General features: G+C 40.3%; 2 protein-coding genes across 4 annotated transcripts in view; both read right to left on the bottom strand.

The window, feature by feature from the left end:
* The window catches only part of dip2bb (disco-interacting protein 2 homolog Bb), a 40269-nt gene extending 23680 nt beyond the window's left edge, over positions 1–16589 (bottom strand). For both annotated transcript variants that reach the window (XM_044349320.1, XM_044349321.1), the window contains exons 1-2: positions 15731–16589; positions 1187–1258 (exon numbers count right to left, since the gene is read on the bottom strand). In XM_044349320.1, the coding sequence (XP_044205255.1) occupies positions 1187–1258; positions 15731–15815 (157 nt within the window). In that variant the 5' untranslated portion in view covers positions 15816–16589. The remainder of the gene's footprint in view (positions 1–1186; positions 1259–15730) is intronic.
* Positions 16590–17755: 1166 nt separating this feature from the next.
* atf7b (activating transcription factor 7b) lies at positions 17756–25511 on the bottom strand. Of its 2 annotated transcripts, none has more exons than XM_044349628.1 (12): positions 25402–25511; positions 23812–23873; positions 23556–23652; positions 23295–23428; positions 23027–23152; positions 22733–22890; positions 22106–22202; positions 21846–21965; positions 21537–21686; positions 20120–20308; positions 19884–19989; positions 17756–19736 (listed from the first exon to the last, which is right to left on the bottom strand). In XM_044349628.1, the coding sequence occupies exons 2-12, from the start codon at positions 23857–23859 to the stop codon at positions 19501–19503; spliced, it is 1461 nt and encodes a 486-aa protein (XP_044205563.1). In that variant the 5' UTR covers positions 23860–23873; positions 25402–25511; the 3' UTR covers positions 17756–19500. The 2 variants fall into 2 exon arrangements, with proteins under 2 accessions (XP_044205563.1, XP_044205564.1); XM_044349629.1 differs by having other exon boundaries at positions 19661–19763.
* Positions 25512–27109: the final 1598 nt, after the last annotated feature.

The raw sequence follows: 27109 nt of genomic DNA, 5'->3' as shown, positions 1-27109 counted from the left end.
CATTAACTATATTTCACACTGCTCCTACAGCAAGTCACAGCTGACTGAAAGAGGCCGCAATGTATTTAAGTATTCTTTGTATCTGAGGACTTCAGGAACATCTGTGACAACTAGTTGACTAATTTATTAGTTGATTCACAGAAAATTAATCAGCAACTATTTTGTTAACCTATTCATTACTTTTGCTTAGTAAGTTATTAAGCAAAAAATCTCTGGTTCCAGCTTCTCAAGTATGAGGTTTTGCTACATACAGTACATGATAGTAAACGAAATATCTTTGGGTTTTGGACTGAAACAAGACAATTGAAGACAACACCTTGGGTTTCTGGGATATTGTGATCAGCATTTTTCACAATTTTCTGACATTTTATAGACCAAATAATATATCTATTAAAATCTGCAGATTCAACAATAATGAAAATAAAAGAATACACAAATACAAAAATAAGTATAGGAAACAACAGCATAATGCTAAACTATTAGATGAAATCTATCATATGGACATTGTCACATTCTTTCTACTGAATAAATCCGTCAGTAGCTCGATGAGCACCGAGGAAACGTTTCTATTTAGAGGCTGGAGTGTTTAGTGGATTTCACCAGCTTCTGATTAACCAACAATCTGATTCATTAGAAAGAGATGGAGCCTCCAAACGCCATTTAATTACCTGTTGGTAGATATATTTTCCACAACTAATTATCAGCGTTTGTGCTCCACTATCAGTGCCATGGGGGGTGGGGGGCAGATTAGCAGAGAGACGGTGCCACTAGGAGGCAGTAGTGAACATTATCAGGTCTTATTACACAATACCAGTGTCATTTACAGGATTTGCTGCAGTCTAATTTAAATTTCCCTCATTCTGCAAAACAGAGTGGTATTTTTTTCCTTTTAAAAATACAATACTTACAAAGGGAAACCCAGGTTGAAATACCCACATTTGTATTCAAATACATGGACGTGACAACTGACAACAAAGTGTACGGGGATATTTAATTGATAATAAGCACAATATTGATTCTATGGTACTGAGTCATTGGAATAAGACACTGGAAATCAAAATCGATCTCTCTTTTGAGTATGTTGCTTAGTTTGAACACGGCACTGTATATTATTTCATGTACAGGCAGGAGCTGGGGATACACAGTTATGCTTGACCAGGAAAATAGAGAGGTGATGTGTTCTTACCTGGAGTATGGATGATGTAGGGAGCTAGAAGTTTTGTCTTTTTCTTCTCATAGCCTTTCTGAGTAATGTCACCTGTAAAAGGACACAGAGATAAGAGGGATTTTACCAACAGATTGGGCATGATAAGACAAATCTGTGCCTGTAATGAGATAATGAATTTCCAACATAGCGAATCCTGCATTACATAGAAGATATTACATTCTTGATAAAATGAGTGTAATTTTAACAGCGAGATCAGAGAGAGAAGAATCATTCAAGTATTAACTTTATGGTTTGATGATCCTGAGATGAAACATTTCTGGGCTGATGTATTTTCTATGATGTGTCTATATGCGTTCTATCACTACCTGTTCAAACACGATAAGGAAGATAGACAAAGCAAAGAGTTGAGAGACAGGTTAAAAAAAAACAAAAACCAAAAAAAAAACAGTGTAAAGGAGAAGATGGAAACACAGATGGATGCACACAGTGCTGCAGTAATCTCCAGAGATGGCTGAGGGCGTCAAAGATGTGGCTCGGATCCAGACTGAAGTACGACACGAAGGGAAAAACAAAACAGGACTAAATTTGGAAACGTACGGAAGCGTGGGCAAGTGTGGGATGATTCAGAGATACCCACAGAGGCATGAAAGCTGAGGACGAGAGAGGTGGGAAACACACGGACAAAAACACGGAACTGACGAGTGCACGGAGGAGGAAGAGGCGAGGAGAGGGAGCGAGGAGGGACAGATGACAGAGGTGACTGACGGCGCATCAAGATTGACATCATCAGAAGAGGAATCCCATGTCACAAGTGGCAGGCGAGCAAAGTGTGCAATCCCCACCCCTCTCCATCCCCCCCCCCCCCCCGCTGACAGCCCATCTGCATCGTCCTCCACCCCACCAGACCCAACACAGGCTGACTGAGCTCTCTGCTGGCCCTGGAGTGATGCAGTGACTCTGCCAAATTCCTCTGTGGGCAAAGCTGTCAGATTTTAGACACGTACTGAAAATCCATCTGGAGAGCCTGTACTCACTTTTCTACTGACTGTGTTGAACAGTGATGATTCATTCAGTATGTCCACCACTGGCTGTGCTGGCAGCTCTCAAACCTCATCTTTCACAAGACTGTTTCACCAGAAGACTGTATATATTTGGATGATTTACATGAAGTAAACAAGGAAATGTTATCAATAAGAAAGCTGTTTGATAGGAGTGTTTCACATGTGAGGGGAACCCGTCCTTGTATTTTTAATAAGCCTGGGTTGTTTCCTCTGTAAGATATTGGCCAATTTGACAGGTGATCCCATTTTGTGAACAGCAGCGACTTGTATCATCTCCTGGAGCTCTGAGCTTAAATCCCAGATTAAAAAATTAGGCTGCCGAGACGCACAGCGATGAAAGGTTGAAGCTGTCTCCCGCTGATTTCGTGTCTTCCCAGTTATACCACAGAGCACAATAGAGATCAAATGAGGATTTCCTGGCACACAACAGCCAGTTTATTATAACTTGGGTCTTATTTTCATAGTTTTGGACATAATTTCTATCAGTTCTGGTAACAATGTTCTCACCTAAGTATTTGCAGAGATATGGGAAGACACTGACATCGCTATAACATAGTCTGATGCGGCAAGAAATACGAGCAGTCAGATGATCAGTTTGGTCAAGACTGAAATTTCAATCACAATTTTTAAGCCAACATGAGATCCTTACAGTGCTTTGAAAAATGGAAAGTTAACTATCTACAATTTCATGACAACTTGGCAAACTCCATCCACAGAGAAAGATCAATCGAAAGCTGCTACTAACGAATCTTGCTGCGAGATTGTTGTGCCAACTGTTGGTTTCCAAAGACAAGAATGAACTCTCAATCTCATCAGTTTAGCAAAGATCTTCTAAACTACTTTATTTAGAGACTCCTGAGCAAAATGTTCGTATTACAGTAATCCCTCACTGCACAGGAAAACTTCAAGTTCAGTTGGTCAAAGCTGAACCTGGATGTTGTTCTGTAAACTGTGGTTTGATGATGGTCTAAGTGGACAGTTTGGGTAAAAATTTTATTGTTCATCTGTTTTTTCTTCAAATCATCTGTATGATGGAGTTTCTACCCTGTCTGGTTTCTTTTTAACGTTGTTGTTGTGTTCTCAGATCTCAGCAATTGACTTGATCTATACAGTCGTACCATTACTAATGGGAATGATGATTAAGATTACAAAAATAAGACCCTTGCTGTAATAAACTAGATTGATCCTTTAATATCAATATCAACAGATGAAAAAACAAAACTTATTTCATTTTTTATTACAGTTTGCTTGGAATCATAACTTTGGATGACAGAAATTTGCAAAATGATATGACTAAATGATCATCTCGATACAACTCAACTGAAAGACGATACACAGACTCAATTCCTGCATTTAAACACTGATTGATCAGCTTAGCTTTTATTATAGCATCTGTACATCTATCACAGGTCTTCAGGGCAGTAGACAACACAGCAACGGCTCGACAAATTGCACAGCAACACACTGCCGACAAAATGAGAGCGCTCATGTTTGGAGGATATTGCCTGAGAGCGCACTCCAACACAATATCTGCTCGGGGACTGAGGCTCTTTTTTTTTCTGAGGAAAAATGGAAGAAAAGCAAACACTTCCATAAGTAATGCATGAACGGTACAGTTGGCCTCGCTCAGTCACATGATTTATTTTTAGCTCATGTGAACAGGCAGTTTCACTGCAGAAAGACAGACAGAGAGAGGAAGAGAGAGTGAGAGAGAGAGAGAGAGAGAGAGAGAGATGGAGTCTGTGACGGGGGGAGGGGCCGGCGTAGCATTAAATGAATCTCAATGTAATCACTCTTCCATCTGGATGATTTGAAATTCATCTGTTTTTTTTATGCTTGCATCATCATATCCAGGCTCCAGCAGTGGGAGCTGAAGAGTTAAAACAAAACAAAAAAAAAAGTAAAAAAAAGTGGTGCATCCTGTCAGTGAACTACAGCTGAACATGGCTGCGTAACATCAGAAAAGAAATTAAAATGTGGCAAAATTGGCAAACTAGTAAATAAGAAAAGTAAGAGAAGCTGTTATAATATCTGTTGTCTTTTTGATTCAGTGAACTCTGAGCACCATGAGCTCTGTCTTATATATGAAAGCTGCCTTACAAATAAAACATTCAATTCCTGTAACTTATTTTAAGACCTCAGACAAGAATCGGTTCCCGTCTGTTCCCCATTCTCGCTCATGTGAGCAGTCAAAGGGATCTACTTGAGAGGCAAAGCGCAGCTCCGCTGAGGTGATGAGGCCCTCACTCGTTAACCCACTTTCCCATAGTGACCCAGTCATGTCTGCCCTAATGGTGGAGGTCACCATCAAACAATTTCAGTGTCACAGTCAGGCTTTGCATGAGGCCACCACAGCTCTCCTCACTCATCACGGTTTGACAATTGCATCGGTGAGGAAGATTTGAGCGTTCAGCTCGGAGCGTGTGTTTCCTTTTTCCACAAACTAGAGAGAGAGACATCAAAGCGGTGCCCGTACACTCTCACACTCGCTAGCCTCAGATTATTTGAATTGCAGTGAGACTGCTCTCTCCTTCTACCCCACAGGCACTCTGTCTGAATAGTAATTAGCCACAGACCTCTATTCTCTTACCCTGCTTTTTCCTCTTGCTCATCGCATCACACTCATTTGCTTTCCAAAAAAAAAAAAAAAAAAAAAAAAATACAATTTAGATACGTGTCGACACCTGCTCACCGAAAATGATCCAAACACATGTTAGAATAGATACAACAGGAATTTCCAGCTGTTATCTCACAGAAAACACATTTTTTGAAGACGTTGTAATGTAGCCTACTGTAAGAACATTACGCTCTAAAAGCAGCAAATATGAATGGAGACTTTGGTTATAGGACCAGTGCAACAGACTGAAATGTTAAGGTCCAGAATAAAGGATGACATATGGTCCCCCCCCCCCTTTTGTCTGGTGCTGTGCCATCTCTCTACATTTGATTTGAGTTCAAGTGCATTACTTGCAATGTGGGGAGGTCGTTGTTTATTTGCCAAACAAACCTTCCTGATTCCTAAAGAGCCGGCACATTTTTATCTAGAACAAACATCCAACTAAAACCTCCCAGCAGCCTCCTCTTCCCAGCAGGCCATGCAACTCTCTCGGCCAAAAGATCACCCACACACTCACACACACCAGCCTGACCACAGAAAACAGGACACACAAAAAAAAATTACCGACAGTTTGACATGATTTATCATCAAACTATGACGACATAATGCTGTATGGGTTAACTACAAAGCATCTCATTCATGTTTCTCTTTCACACACATACATGTTTCCTGTCGGGGAGGATGATGTCATGCTCTCCAGTACTCAATCTTTATTCCTCAGACAGGGTTTTCCTGCAGATCTGGCAAACCAGATCCAGCTACCTATTTTTTGTTAGGGAAATAAGAGACTGTCCACCACCGTATATAACAAAGTGTACTTGCAATACAGTTCACTGTGTTGTATATTGAGTCAATGTGAAAAGTGGTTTCATAATTAAATTTAGGGACAAAGAAAATCACTGTGTGTTGGTCAACATCAGCACTGAAACAGCATAATATTCGTAATTTAAGGCACACATGTCTAATCGTGGCAACAGCTACATATGTGGAATGACAAGTGTGTGTTTATGCATGTGTATACATGCTTTCTGTTTGCGAGCGACCAAGAATCTCATTCAAGGAGTTCAGAGTGCATGTTGATACAGGAGCACAAATATCTCAACAAGAACATGATGTGTGACTGAAATTTTGAGCAACAGTGCTACTTAAATGTAGCCCACATTCAAACTTTGTTGAACTTTTATTAACCTCTTAACATCCGCTAATTTCCCTTTAAGTAGCTTTAAGATTGAAAAATAATTTTATTCCACATTGTCTGACGGTATCTTGACGTATGTGATATCTTTAGAAACTATGTCATGATTTCTTAATGACTGATCCATGAGTCTGTGGGGTTTAAGAGGCAATAACCCATCAAAAAGGAAGCGAGTCTTTATCATATGCTATTAAATTACACATTATTCTTTGACCACACATTACAGCTCTTGATGAGAAGCTATTCATGTACATAAAGTATATTGAGTCAGACAATAAAACTGGTATTACAGGCATTGGTGAAGGAAAGGTGTATTCTATAAGGCCTAAAGCCCTATGACACACACACACACACACACACACACACACACACACACACACACACACACACACTCTCTGCAGGTCTCAAATGATTCTCTCTCTCTGGAGTAGCGAGCAGGGTGTGGCCAACTCAGGTAACAGAGTGAATCATGTTTCATTCCACACACTGAAACTCAAGTCAGACGAGGAGTGACGACACCACACACACAATCACACACACACACACACACACTCGCAGGCCCTTGGGGGCCAGTAAAAGTAATAACAGGGGTTACAAAGCAGAACAGAAAAGAAGTCCAGCGAGTTAACGGAAAATAAGTCATGACTCAGGCGGTGGCTCCCAACTTCTACTTCCTATTGTTGACTTTTTCCTCTCTCTCTCTCTCGCTGCTCAGCAGACAGAGAGAAAGAAGGCGTGGTGGACACACCTGACAACCTACACTTCACACACTTCAGCACTTAGTTTCAAAGCTGTTACATGTGCAACATAACTCCAACAACAGCGTATTCTCCTGTGAGATTTACACACTAGTATGACACACTGAGAGTAAGCCATGACATTTGTCTCATTACAGATGTCTCTGTAGGGAAGATTTAAATTGGAACATTACGTGGAGGAGTTTTTTGTTTTTTTTATTTTGTCATTTCTATCAACAAAAATATACCCAGTGACAGTTCTACTTCGGGGAAAAGGTGTAAAATGCTGCCTGTAAAATCTACGGCACTTGTACTGTTTGTCACTGTCACTAAAGCTGATCTAGTGAGCAGATGCTGCAGTCAAGTCAAGTCCTGTCAAGTTTATTTGTACAGCCTGTTTCCACATACAGTATCTCAGTAGTTTTACAAGCCTACAACTGCAACAATTCCTGACCCAGCCCAAGCACTACAGGAAAGAAAGGGAAAACTCTTTGAAAAACTCCTTGAACACAAGGAATGGAAAAAACATAAAGAGAGGAAATTTAAAGAGAGATTCCTTTTCCTGTGAGATGAGCCATTGGTGGGGAAACGGCATGAAGAGTTTATCCAAATACAACAACTAGTTTATAATCCAACAAAAGGTCCAATAGGAATGCAGTAAATTCAACAATAAATGAAATTGCTCCACTAAAACAATTCCAATCAAATAACAAACATAGAAAAAGTCCATGTTATCTTTATCAATTCTGCACCTTCTTCCAGGTCCGGTAAATCATTTCACTTCAGATAATTAAAAAACTGGATTAAGTTTGGGACATCTGATCATCTGACTGCATGTGTCTAGTAATGTTGCCTTGTCCTGAGAATTCAATTGAATTTAACAAGCAAAGCCGACAGAAATACTGGCAAAAAATTATGAAATACTCTGACTGATGACAAAATTAAAATACCACAGTATGTTGTATGAGACATATAAACCAAGTCCACAGTTTTCTTATATTTTTCCTAAAATCCATCTCACTCATGTTTTTCCACAGCACTGAAGAAGTGGAAAGGTCACAATGTACGTCTTGTTTTCTTTATAAGTGGCTCCACAAATGTAATTAAGGTCTAGAAAGACTCAATAGTTGTGTTCAAATTCAAGGACTGGCTCCCTCAAAGGTCATGTGTCATGAAGGTGTTTCCGTCAGAGGGTCTGAAGGCACCGCTGAACCTGCACCTCCTCCTTTATTGAGAAAGTAAAATTATTGGACCGATTTTTGGTAAAAAATAAATAAATAAATATAATATAAAGTTAATATATGCACAAAACATCTACTTATTTCCCACAAGAAGTTTATGTCTGGTTTTAGCATCAAGAGCGGCTCCTCAACAAAATATACATGTGATATTTCCTGACTTTACGAGCGGATGAAAATCTCTTGAATTCATTGACCAGCACTGTGGATTATGGGATACTGAAGGCTGCAGAGGATATACAGGTTGTATCCTCCATATTTAGCCAAAAAAAAAAAAAGGCAGCAACATTTCTCTACCACAGTTGCAGCGGTCTTGGGAATAGCACAGACCTCGCTGACAAGTTATGACTGGGTGGCTGAAACCTCATGTTTCCTCCGTAATGGTTTTAACAGCTTAGCAGAGCTTCGATTGTGTTTCTGTAAGTGCAGCTCCGACATACTGTATTCTAATCCAGGAAGGGTTTATGGAAAACTCAAAAAGTGAGTGTGTTAGCAGGGGGGTGGGGGGCGTGGGGTTTGGGGGCAGGGCGTGGGGGCACCACATGGGCTGTGTCCATAGCAACCCTGCCCATGTGGTGCTGCATGAGGGAACATGAGATGTAAAACCATGGTGATGATACAGGCCAGCACCGTTCAGTGAGGGCGGCTGCTGACACATAAAACACATTAGGAGGCAACTGTGAAACGAACAGCGAGATGACGCACATTTACAGTAGCACGCTGGTAATCGTTTGTTCATTATAGTGCTGAACTTGATGAGTCAATTTTCAGAAAATGAACCCACAAAAAGTAATTGATCAAACTATAAATTCTAAGCCTTCACTGGTTTCAGCTTCTCCAATGTGAAGATGCTCTAATTATCTTTGTTTTATATCATCATGTTGTTGAATATCTTTGGGTTTTGGACTGATGGTCAGATAAAACAAGCAGTATGCAGATATTACCTTGGGCTGCAGGAATTTGTGATTCGGGCTGCAAATAACGACTATCTGCAGATTACTTTTTCGGTAATCAATTAATTGTGTCCCCAGAGCCCAAGGTGACATCTTCAAATGTAGAATTTTGTCCAAACAGAACAAAAGCAGAAAATCTCCACATCAGAAAAGCTGGAACCAGAGAATGTTTGACTTTTTAGTTTTTTAGTTGATGAGGGATTTAAATGATTAATAATTTTAATAATTTTCTGTCAACCCGCTAATGAATTAACTGACTAATTGTTTCAGCCCTACTTGTGGCAGCCATTTTCCACTATTTTTTCACATTTCACAGATTATACGATTTATCAAAATATTACCCCACTGATGAAAATAACCATTAGATGCAGCTCTAGTTCATTTGAACATCTACAGACTGACATAACAGCACAAGTGAGTTTGGTCAGTTTGACATAAAAGGAGAAAGTAACGTGTGAGCTAGAAAGAAACATGGATTAAATGGCAGTGGACTCACTGGTGTGGAGAGTCTGAAGCACGTGCTGCAGCCAGTCGGACTGCAGCTACTTCTACTTGGCACTTTTGAATAATTCAGTGAACGGCACAATGACCTGACCACTACTTACTCCTCTCCCTCCATCACACACTGTCGCCCTCGCTGACGTTTCTTAGTTACTTTTAGTTACAAACTGCAGTAGCGAGAAAATAAACAGATCAGAGGAAGGTTAATTTTAATTATCAGAGGATTTAGTGAAGCACAAATTACAGCCAGAAGAGGCTGATTCACTGTGAACTTGAAAGTGAGATGGTTCAGCTACCCAGCTGACAGTGTGTGTCTGTGTGGAGGTGTGCGCTCATGTCTCATCTAAATTATTCAGTCTTTTTTGTACACAAAGCTTCAATGCATTCTTGGCAGTGCGTGCGTGTGTGTGTGTGTGTGCAGTGTTTATGTGTGTGTGTGGGTGTGTATGCTCGGTGACATTAGACACATAAGGTGTTATATAATACTCATGATTCATCTCCAAAAACATAAACCCCGCTGTTGCGTTTCTTGTGACATGGGTGGCAGAAGAGTCCCTCTTTCCGTGGTGTAAAAGCAAGTCCGTGGCCTCTAGCGCTGGCTGGAGATCACAGGACAGCTCCTCTGCAGCAGTTAATGAGCTTTTAAATAGATAGGCTAAATCAGCTTCCTTCCTGTCCCTGTCAATGGCATGCGCACACACACGCACAAATAAATACACGACATAAGCACAGTGACACATATGCAAATGCGTACAGTCAGTGTTTTTCAACCCACCAGCCTTTAAGGATTTTAAGGAAGACTAAAGATATACTTCATTTTTTTGGACTGTCAAGAAATCTCATGAAAAAACCCAAACCAGCAACGAATGAGCCACACTGTTGCACTGGGTGACATGTTCCTCCACTGAAATAAACATGGGCATTGTAGTTAAAGTTAAAATAGACACATATCATTCTGGTGCAATGAAAACTCAATGCGTATTATTCCGCAGCAGTAAATAGTCCCCAACAAATGCACTATTTACTTCTGTTTGAGTAATGTTTGCTAAACACTGCAGTGCCCAGCTGTTTCAAGAAATGAAGGAGCTTTTTCAAAAATTGTAACTATTTATTTGTGACCCATTTTTAGAGATTTAGATCTTAGGAAAGAATGGGCTTGTGGCTAAGCACTACAAGCAGGCTAGGGAAGTCAGAAAGTACTGAGACACAGACTAATGCATTTTTGGTTTTGGTATTTTGGTGGGATTTGTTGAGAATGATTAAAGTGTAAAATAATTCTGTGGTTTTTATGTTGCTAAAAGTACAATAATATGGCAGCAGAGACAGACAGGAAAACTGATAGAGGGACAGATAGAGGCAAGGCAGTGATGTTGTTGGGATGGGTGGGAGAGAGAGAGAGAGAGAGAGAGAGAGAGAGAGAGAGAGAGAGAGAGAGAGAGAGAGAGAGAGAGAGAGAGAGAGAGAGAGATCCCCAGCAGCAGTCCTGGCCCAGTGTGACTCACAGACTAAATGAGCCAGGCGTGTTGCCCCCTGATGCTCTGTGACCTAGATTGAGAGACGCAGGCAGGACCGTAATCTCTCATTTCTCTCCCTTTCTCTCTCAGTATGGAACAGGCTGCCGAGATGAAAACCTGCCTGCCCTCCGCGGCATTGCAGACAGGCAGCAGGACGGACGAGTGTCACTAGAAAATCCACACATCTATTTATCAGTCAGACGCGTTACAGAGAAAAAATAGGCAGCGGTCAAATTACGAAATACAGAAAACATGTAACTGTACGATCTGTGTGGAACTGCTTACTGGACATGTGACGCATTTACAGCCACAAACATGTATACAATGAGGCAGAGCAGATGGTACACATTATACTGAAGGCCATAAGTAGTGCTGGGTATCATTTGAAATGTATTGATACTAGCACCAATATCAAAACAATATGTTTTTAGTCACGCTAGCAGTGTAGCTCTAGAGATCAGGCCAAACTGAAGTGTCTCAACAACTGTTGCCATGAAATTTTGTACATGGTCTTGAGAATTTTATTCCTCCAACTTTCCAAATGACTAGAGCTACAACAATTAGTCGATTAATCAATTAGTCGATCGACAGACAGCCAACTATTTTGATCATCAGTGTTTTTCATAATCTATCGTTTTTAGTCAAACATATGACTCTCAAATGAATATAATACGACTGAGACAAAAAAACCACACAAACATTGAAGTTGCACCTTGGGTTTGTTAAACAGCGATTAACATTTTTCCCCATTTTTAGACACCTTATAGACCAAATGATTAATCGATACTAAAAATAATTGTTAGTTGCAGCCCTACTGGTGATCCCGACTCTTCCTCTAATGAGACCATAAGATTCACATTTGCGGTTCTGGATGAAATGTCTAAGGATTGCTATGAAATTTGTGTTTAGTGCTAATAAGCAAAATGTTAGCATGCTAACACGCTAAAAACATACTGATGAATATTATATTCCATTTCTGCCGAGTCTGTTCTGCTAGATGCCACTAAATTCTACACACTGCACCTTTAAATGTTCTCTCAACAACATGATATATAAAAACTACTATAAGAACTAAAATTATAATCTAAATCAGTAAATATCTGATTACAGAATGACTAGACAAGACTACAACAAATCTGACCAAGCATTTGATGTCAACTTTTGCTACTTGACCATCTTTGATACTTCTAATTTAACATTTCTGATAGTTGCTATGCGCTGCCTGTCCTCATGCACCTGTACAAAGCAAATCGTCTCTGGTCATTTTCACACTCTCTCTTATAAACAAATAGAGGAGCTGCAGACACTACGATGCCCACACACTCTCAAACTGAGCAGCTTAAACAGTTGTGGTCCAGTGCTCTAAATTCCAGTCCGGCTCAATCACCAAGTCTTTGATCCCCTGAATGGCTTTCTTTGTATCCTTACAGTCACAGAGGTTAAAGTAGGTGGAGTTGCTCTCTTTCTGTCTCTCACAGGCACACACACACTTGCGCACATACACACACACACACACACACACACTGCAGCCCACAACTATTGCTGTGAAAAAAACTGCTGATGCATATTTTCCTCTGTTTGTTGCTAGGGGAGTCCCATCTATGGGGACAACAATGGGGTGATTGTTGCCATGTAAAAGATATCCATGAGAAAGTTTCAGACTCATTGGGCCGCCAGCTGCTGCTCGCCGCGTCCCGTCAGCCCTGTGCAGGCGGTTGAGCAGACGGTGAACACACTTCATCGTGCCACACGATGTGAACACGGGAGCCGGGCATCTGGACAGCACCAAGTCCATTCTGAGCTAAAGTTACAAACAATGACACAGCCGTCGTTCCTCTGAGGCCGAGTCTGTTCGTCCCTGGCAGAGGGACAGCCGCTCTGGGGGTGTCACCTTACCACTCACTCACACTTGAGCCTGAGAAGACTGAAACCGTCACCAGTGAGTCCAACTGTACTCGGAGATTTCTGATGGTTCTGTCAACAGACCAGCTCCGGCTGCTCCGGTCAGACCATCCGACCAGAGCGGCAGCAGCTGTTTCCGAGCTGTTACACAGCAGAAACACTGAAGACTGTAAAAAGTCACATGACTTCAACTCAATTTTGACTCAAGTTGACTTTATTAACTGGAGACCTGATAGATATATGAAGGGCATCACTTTAGATCTGAATTTGACAACAGGATTCTCATTTATTGTTACTTATAATATAACCAGGAGTGTTAAAATTATTAGATGATTGATTAGTCAACCAACAGAAAATGAATTGTCAACAATTTTAATAATTGATTAATCATTTGATTAACTAAGTTAAGTAAACAGTCACGATTTCAAACTTATCAAAATGTGAGGATTTTTTCTCTGTTTTATATCTTGTAAATTAAATCTTTGCGTTTTGGTTAGTTGGACAAATAAAGCAAAAAAAGACATGACATCGGCCTTTTTACTATTTTATAACACTTTTGAATAAAATAATTAGTTGATTAATCATAGAAATGATCAACAGTTGAATTAATAATGGAAATACTTGTAAGTTACAGTCATAATATCCAGTAAGTACCCTTTGTGCTCTCATCAGTGAATTTAATGAAGTTAAAATTGATTTTTGTTCCAGTTATGTAATTGACATTTGATTGTTTAATTAATTCTGACTTGCCTTGATGTATTTAGAATATTGGTGTTCTTATTTCATTTATTTTACATTTATGTCCCATCAAGTCATATATGTCTCAAAAATTAAGACATATGCGCAAAGTTGAGCAACGCTGCAACCATTTAATAATCAAATAATAATAAAACTGTTATTTTACTTGACTTACAAACACACAAGAAAAGTGTTGTGAGTTAAACACTGGGGTTGAAAATTAGCTATAAGCTAACTCTGGTGCAGTACATCAAATGGTAACATTTATGTTTAACACTGCACATGGTCCCAATAAATACAATACAATGTACATATGCGTCATTACCGTATCCCAATACATATAATACACTTGATTACACAGTGATTTCCCATCACCCACTGTCTCTCACCATGGTTAAGTGAGTTGAACAGAGCGAACATCCCTCTTCCATTATCCACCCTCATTATCACACTGTTAATTGGTGTCTATTATTAACCGTGACACACACTCAACTCTACAGTAGTTCAGGTCAAAGCGCCACTCTGTGACACTCTGTGGATTTTATAAAATAGGAACATACTGTGAAGGCAAACTGATACCTTCAAACAATAAGTATGCTATAATATACTACAATAAGTAGTAATATTGACACATATTACTGAAGGGGAGGAGGAGGGTTATGGGCTTTTGAATGGGGGGAAGAAGGAGGACGGAAGTGAACATAAATTATCTAATAAAAACTTTGGTAACAAATTTATCAAAAAAGTCATTTTTCAAGCAAAAATGCAGAATATTCCCTAAAGTTCCAGCTTCTCAACTATGAGGACTTTCTTTGTCGTAATATGATGTATCTTTTTAGTATAGGCTAAATATTTTCACTATTTTCTGGCATTATGTAGACCAAATGATAATTTGATTAACTGGGAAAGGAATCACCAGTTTAATCAATTATGAAAATAATCGTGTGTACAGAAGCAGGACAAGATAGTTGTATTGATTTGGTAAATAAAATGCTTTCACATCTTACGTAGTTTAAATACACTACAGTCACTTGGGGAAAGTAAGTGACGGGGAAAATCAATGAGAGCAGCAGAAGCTTTTGTGGAAAGACTGCCAGCCGTCACGTGTCCTGTGAGATTTGCTGCCTTTTCATGAATGAAAGAAAAACATTCTTGACACTGATCCTGCTACTAGTATTAGAATAATAATGTCTGAACGTGTGTATGATGACGATTCAATATCTGTGTTATGTCACATATTTTCACACTTCTTACGTGGGCAGAGCAGGTCCAGGTATTGGCAAATGTGTGTCTGTGGTGCAAGAGGGACCGGACCACAATCCCTCCTGCACCAAAGAGATCATTAGTGGCACATAACCCCCACCCCCACCCCCACCCCCACCACCCCAACTCTTGGCTCTCTATTTGAAACATAACATTACTCATCCACCCCCGGGCACCTGAGAACTGCACAGCACCAATCAAGCTGCTGCACTGTGATTCACAGTGTTGAGGAGGAGACTTGCATAACAGCCAGCACCATATTCCTCTTTTCCCACAGTCTCTCATATAAAACAAATAACCCTCCTGTATCGGCTGCAGTTTCAGGGTTCAGGCTGTGCAAGCGGCTGATTGTTAGAGGGACCAGAGCATCATTTAGTGTACACTGATGTCTGAACACACACACACACACAAGGCCTCCGGGATGACAAACTTGACCCATTTTCTTCGACAGGAGTGTATATGCTCATATAGCTGTGATGATAAGCAGTGTATGACATGTATGCAAGCAGAAAATGTCCATCAAAACAACAACATGGAGGAAAAAAAAGACAAAAACATGCTAGATTCATGAAATAAACAGATAGTTTGTGCATGCAATAAACACATCTATGTATAATAACAGCAACAAGGATAGTTGATGGAGAAATAACAGCCTGAAAAGGAGGTCAGAGTGTTTTTATCATTTGTTGTAGTCGTGCCCAGATCCTCTGCTGCAGCACTGACTCTCAGCTGACACAGGACGGCTGATTTCACATCAACACACTCAAGATCTGCACTTATCACCCGTTTGTATTTCTTAACCCTGCAGGTCCAACTATTAAACCCGCTGTGTGGAGCTCTTACCTTCGGATAGCTCCAGATCCAACTCCGCCAGCTGGTCCCTGACCTCTTTAGGCAGAGCCGACAGATCAACGCTGCGGTCGGCCATCGTTGGAAGCACAACAGCCTGCGGGATGTTTGCGGTATCTCGGATGACAGCAGGTACAGTCCGGCATGAAGATGAAAGGAATCAAGATGTAGGGGGGGTGTTTACTCCATCCTCCCGACTCCCCGACACCGCCATGACTGTGGGAGCTGGGAACAACTCGCCAGAGGAGTCTGTCAGTCACATGACCAGGGCTGATGGTAATTGCTGTGACAGGACGGTGGGATAAAGCGGACTCTCTGCTCCCTCTGCTGTTGTGTTTTTTTTTACAGCTGGGAGGAGAAACGGCATTCCTCCAGAGCCATCTCACCTGCCATCCTCCCCTTAGGTGGAAACTATAACCTCAGTTTGTGCCTCTCGTGTTTTAACATCCTATTAAAGTCGTATTTTCCCGAAAAAAAAAAACAAATATGCGTTGAGATTGTAAAAACCCAGAAGGTACTTTAACAACATTTACTACTGTTCTGAAGGAAATTCAGAGATCCTCAGACTCCTCTATTTATCTGAATGAAAAAATGCTCAGTCCACATACAATTAAAGAACCAATTTGTAGGATTCAGTGGGATCTATTGGCAGAAATGGAATATAATATTCATAAGTTGTTTTAATTAGTGTATAATCACCTGAAAATAATAATTGTTGTGTTTTTGTTAGCTTAGAATGAGCCCTTTATATTGACCTAAGGAGCAGGTCCTTTTCCAAGGAGGCTGCCATGTTGCACCGCCATGTTTCTACGGTAGCCCAGAACAGACAAACCAAACACCGGCTCTAGAGAGGGCCTTTCATGTTTTTCGTTCCGCGAATGGGATGGCATGGGATGGTGAGGGGTATTCAGCTTAGATGCCATCAAATCTCGTACACTAATTCTTTAAAAAAAGACAAATAAATTCTATATATTTCTATATCTATATATTCTACATAAATGACACCTTTGTGCTTAATTCATACAATGTGAAAAAAATATGTTTATACGTCTATATGTTACAATTCAGGTTATTATTTAATATTTTCATACAAAGTGATGTGGTTTTCATTTTTCTTTTGTCATAAAAAACACACATTTCCCTTTCCCTGTGTAGGAATACAGTTACAACATGGATGGATTTTTTCCCACCCAGATGAGAAATAGGTTTAAAGGTCCAATGTGTAGAATTTAGTGGCATCTAGCGATTGCAACAAACTGAATACCCCTCCCCTCAGCATCCCTTTCGAAATGTGTAGGCTGGGAAACTTACGAAAAACACTCAAGGCCCTCTTTAGAGCCAGTAGTACTGTAGAAACATGGCCATGTCCGTTCCCCTAGATGCCACTAAATTGTACATACTGCACCTTTAAATTTTAACCTATAATAGCAGATTTTTGGCCTCTTTGGGGCAGGTTGTCTCCTTTTAAGTTAATAGATGGCAAACATTTTCATTCAGGTGCATTTAGGAGTTGTGTGTCTGGTCACCTGATGAATGAAAGTTCAATATATGATCTCCTTTTACCTGTTTTTGGTCTTGACTGGATGAAAAATGAAGACATCTGGCTCTGACTAAGTTCACCAACTAGTTGCTAACTTTGTATACTGTTTAGTAATGGACACAATCAGTTTTCATACTTTTTTTTTTTTTTTGCTGAAATGACATTATGAGAGTGGTGAGAGTGAATAGAAAACCAACACAATGAGCTGAAAGAAGCTGAGTCAAGTGATAATTATCTGTGGGTTTATCTGTGAGGGACCCCCTTCACATAAAAGTAGTCATGTGATCAATTGTTAATATAACGATAATGATTATGACAGCTTTAAGGATTCTGGATATACATTCAGAAGAGCAGGAGGTTTTGTTTTCACAACTTGGGTATTCATTTTTCAGAAAAACAGATACTTAGCTCCGTGACTTAGATGAAACCGTAATACTGAGAGGCACAAACCAATACTTAGGTGGAAACATGCTGATGAATTTACTTTTTCATTAATTTATTTTATTATTTGCCCGAGACAACTTATTCATTAGTTGAGACTATACACAAGTAATTTTTCCCATCCTGAGGCCTGAGTATTTTAGAAACTCCCTCCATACAGATATCCTCATGAGACATTTTTTCATGTGGTTCAACCTCTGTTAAACACATAAAAGATATCTACCCTCTTTAACAAAACAAGGGGGACATACTATCACATGATGGGGAAAAGAAAGCCTAACATGCCCACAGAGAAAAATAAACATCTTAAAACAATGACATGTTGTAAAAAAAAAAAAAACACAGTGACAAGGGGAAAACAACGTGATAGTCTTGGAAGTACAATGCGGTATAAAATAAGCTGCATTTTAAAACATACATTTTTTTTAAAAGAAGCACCTTGCACAAGTATTAAGTCTACTTCATGATACAAGACGGCTTTTCAAATGTTGTAAAGCACCCAGGACTAGGACATCTGTAATTGTCTACAGATGTGCACTCATCACCGGTCTCATTCACTCAAGAACACACATCTTCACATTTTCTCATTAACTTTAGCTTTAGACTGAAATAGACCAAACCCCTCTCAGCGGCTGGGCTGCACACATCAGCTAAATGCAAGAACATTGATATTCAATAGAAAAATATATTGCACTACTCTTTCCTCAACTGAAATGCCTGGGTAAATGATTTAAAATCTTGTAGGTTTGATTATCATTTAAAGGCCATCTAAAGCTAACCATTTCAAGTGTGTTACATTAGGACTAAGGATGGAATCCTTACATAACGAGGACAGTTTTTTGCATCAATAATTTGATGTTATAAGCAGATCAATAGACAGTGATGGTATGATGAAGCACAAACAAACAGTGGTATTCTTCTGCCTTGAATAATCCATGCAGTCGATAGGGTTTGATACATACACGACTAAATGTAATAACATCCATTTCAAATGGGTTAAAACTGATGGTAAAAAAAAAGTCAGGCACACACTCACAGGGTAAACTGTGTACACATCTACAATTTGGTTTGTTATGCACTAGGCAGACTAAACCATCATGTGTATTTAAGAAGAATTAACTCAAAAGGGAAACACAGACAGACAACTAAAGGACAAAAGTAAACTAAAAAAAAAGCATTAGAAACACTTTCCAGGCTGCCTTTTACTGCACTCAAACCAGCCAATCTGTCTCTATACGTTCACTGCATCAGCAAAACGTTATGTCAACGACATGTTTTCAGGCATAAAAATCTTTTTTTCTTACAAATGAAAAATACAAGATATCTTACAGTAAAACTGTCAGCCTGGAAAGCACCCAACCTCATCACAGCCAAGCGTGTGGGCCAGAGTTGGACTGAAGCTGCATTTTAAGTGAAATGAAAATAAACCGATGACTTTGACATGAAGATTTTTCATTCATACTGTTCATCCAAATAAAAACCGTTTTCATAACTGATACAAGACATGACCCCAAAACCCTGCAGAGTGAGTGTCCGACATGTTTTCATATTTCATATTTACATACACAGAGTGACGAAGCTTCTCGCAACAGGGAGCCTGCGGGGAGTGGAGGGCTGACAGAGGCACTGTGCCGTGTCTTTGTGTGATTATCATTGGCTGTGAGGGGAGGACAGTATCTTAGTCTGGGGTGGGGGTTGAGGGTGGCTCCCTCTCTTTAACACTTTGCACCAGTCCGGCCTCCGAATGCCACTCGAGTTCATACTGGCTACCTGCGTCAGCACATCATCTTGGGGCAGACTGGGACTGCGTTGCCATGACGACCCCTCCCGGCTGGCCCGATCCCATGCCGGCCAAGACCGACATGGCCACCGCCTCTGCGGCGCGGACGCTCAGCCCGTTGATGGTGGCCCCTGGGCTGGAGGCCGAGGCAGGGGGTGACGGACCGTGTTGGATAACTGCCGCTGGGGAGCCGATGGGTTCAGTGGAAGTATCCCCGGAGGCGTCCTCTCCTCCTGCAGCTAGAGACAGAGAAAGAAACATTCACCCTTAGAGAGGTGAGCGAGTAAAAAGAATACATTAGATGGAGGAGATGATAGATGGATCCTTAAAATCAGTGATACAGTGCCCGAACGCTTGTTGGTCAGCGCACAACTTTTAAAAGTTACCTAAGAAAGAGGCTTTCTTCTGCATAACAGTGACAGGGCAGTCTTTGTGGGCCAGGAGGAGCTGCTTCAGCTGTGCCACCTCATTCCTCAGTAGGGTCACTTCATTCTGATGGCAACACAAAGCACACAGATCATTCCTTGTATGACCCTTGGTGTCATATTATCAAGGAGACCAACCTGTGGGCATTTTTAACTGGATTTTCCTCTGTGGGGTGATAGAGACACTGAAGACTCACCGTCAGAGAGACATTCATGTTGGCGAGATCATCTGCCTTCTTCTCCAAAGAATTAACCCACAGCTTTCGTTTCTGCCTGCAGCGGGAGGCCGCTGCTCGGTTTCTTTCCAGAAAACGCTGCCTCCTCTCGTCAGGGTCCATCTCGGAAGCTCGCCGCCGCCGGCCCCCTGTTGGCTGTGCTGGGGACACCTAGGGAACGATGAAAGTGAGTTGTTTTAAAAGCTACATGAAGTTTGGGAATGGGGCATGTTGAATTACACATCCTGCCAGTGTAACAACGTGGTACAGGAAGTTTTGAATAACGCATTAGTGCTACATGCAAAATGGGCTAATCGCAGACACAAATGTGACCACTATGTCGGGACTGAGAGGTGTTTTTGAACGTGTAATGACTGCATATGGCACTCATCTCAACATTTAAAGTCATGTTAGAAATCAAAAAAATGTTTTGTACTACAGCGTCAAACTAAGGCATCCAAGACTATAGCAGTGAATGCAATGCTCATCTTTGACACTGAAATGTCAACTCAGTAACATTCCTTTAGTGCACACCATAACTTTGTTTCCCTGAGGCCATATCTATTTAATTCAATGTTTCAGTGTATATTTGAGTTGGCTCACAGACAGTGTTGCACAAAAGAGCATGAATGTTTAGTTCTCTGTTAAAGCCTTTGCTGCTTGATACCGTTGAATCTATTGTGTTTGAAAACTAAATCTGTAACAATGATCGATAAGGAACCAAATTCATAAAAAAACAAAACAAAACTAGAAATACGGACTTGCGGTTGTATGCCTCCGCCAAACAGTAAAGTTGCAGTTTAGATCCATGTCTGTCCAGACGCATATCATATTTGTAGTGAAGACTTTGAAGAAACTTAATAAAAAAGGTATTAAGTGTATTTTTTTGGCGAAATGGAAGTTATCACTTGAGTTATGGTCAAAAACATGTTTTGTGAGGTCACATTGACCTTTGACCACCAAATTCTAATCAGTTCATCCTTGAGTCCAAGTGGATTTTGTGCCAAATTTGAAGAAATTCCCTCTAGACGTTCCTGAGGTATCGTGTTGACGAGAATGGGACGGATATATGTACAGACAACATGAAAACATAATGCCTCCAGCCACAGCGTTCGCCAGCGTGGAGGCATAAAAACATTCAACCTCATCAAGTAGGGACATCTAAATATTGAATTTGTAAACAAATATTGCTCTCCAACCAGTTTCAATACAGTGCAGTGCAGTATTTAGGGATAAAATGGTTTTTCAGGATTATAAATCATAAAAATTTGCATAGAAACTTTTCAAATCACACTCTTCGTTTTGACAAAATATGGCTAGTGTTTGATTGGTATTACTTAAAAAAGGACCCATTGTCATCAAATATATTCATGTCAATCAAAAATATTTTATTTATTACCTGTGGTTGGGCAGGCGACGGTGCATCAGAGTTTTGGCTGGGTTGCTGGCTCTGTTCCTGTCTCTGGGGGACAGCAGGGATGGACCCTCCCCCCCCGCCACTGCCATCGTGTGCTCCTGGGCCCTGATGAGTTAGAGCTGCCTTCAGCCGCTACAGAGACACACGGGCAACACTCCAGGTAGGTCATTTAGTTCACTAACCTCATTAAAAGAACTGTGAAAAATGGGGTGTCCGCAAGTTTCACCACTTCAAAAACATGCTAAAGATGTAGAACCCATAAAATGATGCCAATACGACTGATCATCTCACCATCTTGGTCTCAGAGTGCAGACTGTACCCTGACGGGGAGGATGACCCACTGCTGGCCCCGCCAACTGGGGGTCCTGGAATCCCAGGGATATTAGGCACTGTGTTCACTGTCCTCGCGAGCTTCACATTGCAACAAATAACCAGAGAAAAAGAGACAAAGATACAGATTGGATAAGGTAAAGTATATAAAAAAGAATCTTTCAAGTATCATAATAGTTTTTTTAAAACTTATTTTCCAAGATTTGAGAATGTCAACTTACAGATATAACTGAGGTCATCTGTGCAGGACTGGGCAGGAGAGGGACTGTCTGCCCATTCGGGAGGTGCCTCACTAGTGGATAAGAGCTTGTCGGGGAGCTGTCGAAAAAATTTGACACTTAATAAATGTCTGCTCCTCCATTCTGCACCCATGAACAAAATATATTTATATATCTCAGCCAGATTGAAAAAGTATTTTAGTTCACTGCTGAAAAAACTCCCTAGCATCTCAAGTCCTGGTGACAAAGTATCATTTTGAGAGGGATTTAACTTGATCTCTCAAAAGTAGGCGTGACTTTGTGAACATGAGTCTCTGGTGAATCATAGCAACGCTGTAGAGCTGTAGAGGACTGTTGCCTCCACCCACACCTGCCTAACTCTTGACCAGGAGGAGGAGGATGAGAGAGAAATTAATAGATCACACCTCAAACTAAAAATCCAGATCTAGAAACTCTGGACAATGTGTGGTCTAAAAAAGGCATTTATGGTTTGACATTAGATAGCCAGTAGTTCTACTTACAGACATTTTCCTGCACACAAACAAATGCTTTAAGATGCTTTGTATTTACCATCCCAAGCAAATGAACATAAAGACATGCAAACAATAACAGGAAGACACTGTGGTTTACCCTAGCTGTCTGTTGGAGGATGGCGCTTGCGTGATGACAGATGTTGGAGATGGCAGAGTTGGGTGTAGAGCATCATTACTCAGGTGAAGGGGAAGAGAACCTGGACGCACAATGGTTGGAGTCGGGGCAGAGCTCGCCACAGGCTTTGTGATAATCTCCTGTTGGCAAAATAGAAAAATGTATTTTGTCTTCTCTCGGGCAAACCAACGTCTTGATCAAAAATAAATATGTACACCAGTGTGTTCTACACACAAAAACACAGTTCATGGCAGTGCGTTGAACCTTTGCTCTCACCATTGAGTCTTTGCTGTTTTCTGACATACTGGAGGAAGAATCTGGACTTCCAGGAGGGGAAGAATCAACTTGTAAAGGACCCTCATCCTCATCTTTTACTTCAGATGGTGTTTGTAAAGGTGCAGCCTTAGAGACAAATAGCAGAGAGGAGAATGTGAATATAGCCTTGCAGAACATCTAAAATAAAAAATTGTCTAATTAATATGATTTTTTTCTGATATCCTGAGGACAGCAAGTGTATTTATTCAAGGTATAAATTCATCCTTACTCTCACTGGGTTTTTCGCCCTCTGATCGTCTTCCTGTGCTTTGCAAAACTCCTGTTCGAAGGAGCTGGCCAGCTCATTGAATAGTCCAACCTCCTCACAGTTCTTCAGGAAACGTGTGGGTGTGGGGGTCTGGTCTGGGGGTGAGGGGAAACCACACATTATGTCAGTCAACACAGAAGCATCTCCACCGACAACTTTATTTCTCGGCAGAACAATTCAGCTTCATTCATCAAATACCAATGTAAATCTTAATATCATTACCTGCAATGATAACGGAGTCTGTTCTGGCAGGACCAAATTTTAATGTCATTTCATGCTTGTGTTTGTGGACTGAAAGATGGTCTTCATTGGTGAATCTCTGCACACACAAAAAAAGGCACAGCAGATGATACAAATACAATAGTATAGCATTCAAATAAAAATAAAAAGTATAGCATTCCATCAATCTCAAGGGTAGCATCATGATAAGAGGGTGTTATGTAATATGCATATGAATGAATGTGTTAAGAAATCATACCTGCCCACATCCAGGGGCAGTGCAAACAAAGGGTCGGTCATCCCCCATCTCAGACTCAAGTTCTGCAAAAAGAGAGCAAGAAAATACAGAACGACGTGTTATCAGCTTTATTCATTAATACATATGGAGGCAACCAAACAGCTGATGATCAAGCTATCGAGTCTGCTGCTGCTTTAATAGCTGGGTGTTACGATAGATGCCACCCTAACATGGACTCCTCATATTGAATTTATTTATAAGAAGACACAGCAGCGTGTTTACTTTCTTTGTAGATCTTTTGAAGGTAGTATCCAGATTATTTTTCTGTTTTTTTAAATCAGTTATTCAGAGTGTCATGCTGTACTGTAGTACGGCCAGGCTCATTAGTCTATCTCTGAAACTTAAAACTAAACTATATAACTATATGATCAAATCCAACCTGTGTGCACTACTTTCAAGTAGCTCACAGCAAGAGCATGCCCAGACTTACTAACAGTATCTCTTCTGACTTCTCACATGTTTTAAACAGAGAATACCAACCTCTTCCATCTAACAGGCGGTTTACAGTCCCTCAATTTAAATGCAACCGGCTGAAAAATTATTTTATACATCAGTTAATCCTGTTGCTAAACCAAAATCACTGTGCTGCTAACTGAGATCTGATCCAGAGGATATGATGTGATATGTATGACTGTTATGATGGTTTTATGTGTTTTGTGTGTAACTGTACGTTTAAAACCTCTTGAACGTAGCTGTCTACGGACGCGAAATGACTTTCAGTGTAAACGGACAATATCGTAATACCACGTTATTGTTCTACACTGGCTTTATTGATCTATACTGACCACTGACAACGAAAATACTCAATGTCAATGCTATATGTTGTGTTTACTCTGCTAATGTTTCAGTCTTCATGACATGAACGCCGTGCACCTGTTGAGGAGTACACCATCTGTGTACACCTGTCACCAAGACTGTCGAAGAACATGGTGAGACAGCTCCTAGTGACAACTGTTAGAGAGGCAAACAGGCCAAAGATTGTTGGCCTGTTTGGGGGCATTTGATTTGCTCTCGGTCGTGGATGATCGAGCAGAGCCAAAGACAGTCACCATGCAGCTTACTGACGGTGTCATCAAGTCATCGGCGCTACTGGCTACCAGTTGTTATGGCCAGCTGGGTGGTTACGGACCAACGATGAGATTTACCTGAAGTGCCAAATTGTTTAGCGAGAGATGGGCCTCAAGCTAGCATAACCTTATCACTAGCCACACCAAAACACATGGTTTACAAATACTGACAGTTGTGTCAATATAACAAGCTTGGAGGTTAACATCAATTAAACTTATTACAGGTGGCCGTTGGCCGGATACGCCTCGCAAGGCGCAAATATTTGTATAGCTGCCGATCACAACACAGCTAGCCCAGCTAATGCTAACTGCTATACGGAGCTTCGTTAGCTCGTGAGCAGGTCCGCCAACGTAAGCAATGCTAATGCTAAAGGAAGCGGTGCCCACGATCTAAGCTACGGTTGCACGGAAACAACACACGCTTCATCAACATTAACTGAGTATATGTGCATGTTACACGATACGAAATGTGACCAGAACTCACCCGACGTAGAAACAGCCGCTTCTCTCCCCCCTCCCTGCTCCGGACAGTGCTACTGCGCTGCTGCCTGGACCGTTGTTGACACTCTGACACTAATATCAGTGAAACATCGCGAGAGCTGAACCATGACCGAGATTACGTAACAGGATTGGCCGCAAACGCGCTACTGAACCCACAACGGCTGCATTTTATATCCACAAACGTAAATTTTCCAAATCCGCTCTTAGATTGCTGCCTTTCTTTACAGAAATTCAAAGTCTCTTGTAATCCCTAAGCCACATGAAAAACCACAAAAGCGCCTTACTACTGCCTCGACACTCAGAACTTACTTATGTAAACATCTAATTTTTATTTATTTATTTTATTTATTTATTGTCTTCAATTCTTTTCTTTCTTTTGGGTTTTTTTTTGTTTGTTCGATGTTGTTGTCGATTTTATTTCTGTGCCTTTTATGTTATTGAATGTCTTTAACGGATTTGTTCGTCTGTTTGTTTTGTGTGATGGTTTTTTTTCTTGTATTTGTGTATTATTTGTCTGTGTATTTCAAATTTTGACTAATAAAGTTGAGAGAAAAAAACGCAGCTGAATCCACCGCTTTTAAAACTAATATCTGTAAGAAAATAAATAACCGTAATTCATTTAATTTGGAAAGTAAATGCCATCACTTAAAATTGGACAATTTAGCAGACCCAGAGGTGAAGGTGACATGGAGATACTGGACTTTATGGATGTGAACTATGCTTTGAACTATGCTTTCAAGTTGTGGATAATGGATAAAAGAATATTTGAAAGCTCCAGAATCCTTTTGGTGTTTCATTTCAGAATATTTTTGGAATTTCATCAGCAGGTTTTTATGGCAGCAAAACAATGCTTTGTCCACAGTTTCTCCCCTCACAAAACTATTATATGGAACAATGAATACATAACCAGAGAGCATAAATCAATACATTAGCAACATTCAATTGACAGGAATATAATTTTTTGTAGTAGACTTACAAAATGGTGAAGCTCAAATTCTTACTTATGAGGAATTTCTCAGATCTAAAACCTTTCCTGTCACTTATAAAAAATATCAAATGGTAATAAATGCTTTTCTCCTTTAGCTGATTTAAAATCCACTCTGAGATGCAAGAGTCACAGGAACTGGAACCTACCTTCTTTGTTAATAGAATAAATATTAAAAGTCACAGATGTACTGATAAACATGTAAGAAATTATTTTTACAGCAAAAGGAAAATTACTCCAGGTGGGAAATTTGTGTGGAACTCTCATTTTTCTAACATTCAATGAAAATTTCCCATAAAGCCATGTTGTTTCCCACTGAAATAAGAGCTTCTACCATATACATTTATTATCCTCAACAAATTGAAAGAAGTACATCACAAAATTGTGCATAATATATATCTCACCAACAAATTCGTCTCAAGATTCCTGGATATTGATGACAAATGTGATTTTTGTAAAAATGAAGAAGAAACAACTAAACATCTATTTTATGAACGTCAGGACACATCAGGATTCAGGAAAAACACTGAAGATGACTTTGACACTCAAACCAACCATTCAATTAAACTGGAAGTCACGGATGTGACTAAAAAAAACAAAGCCAGAAAGTTCAGCAGACTTTCAATTTATTCATTTTACTGGGAAAATTACACATACATAAATCCAAGTTCTCACCCATCATTTTAACTTTTCATAATTGAATTTA

This window comes from Thunnus albacares, chromosome 4, assembly GCF_914725855.1.
Source record: "Thunnus albacares chromosome 4, fThuAlb1.1, whole genome shotgun sequence".
Classification (NCBI taxonomy): domain Eukaryota; kingdom Metazoa; phylum Chordata; class Actinopteri; order Scombriformes; family Scombridae; genus Thunnus; species Thunnus albacares.
Note: the sequence above shows the minus strand (reverse complement) of the source record. Positions and strands in the feature narration are given on the sequence as shown.

Excerpts from the sequence above, each read along its gene's own strand:
- atf7b (XM_044349628.1), bottom strand. The coding sequence starts at position 23,859 with ATGGGGGATGACCGACCCTTTGTTTGCACTGCCCCTGGATGTGGGCAG. Across the intron at positions 23,429-23,555 it reads AGACTCCGTTATCATTGCAG|ACCAGACCCCCACACCCACA; the intron begins GTAATGATATTA and ends CCTCACCCCCAG. Across the intron at positions 22,203-22,732 it reads TCCTCCAACAGACAGCTAGG|CTCCCCGACAAGCTCTTATC; the intron begins GTAAACCACAGT and ends TTTTTTCGACAG.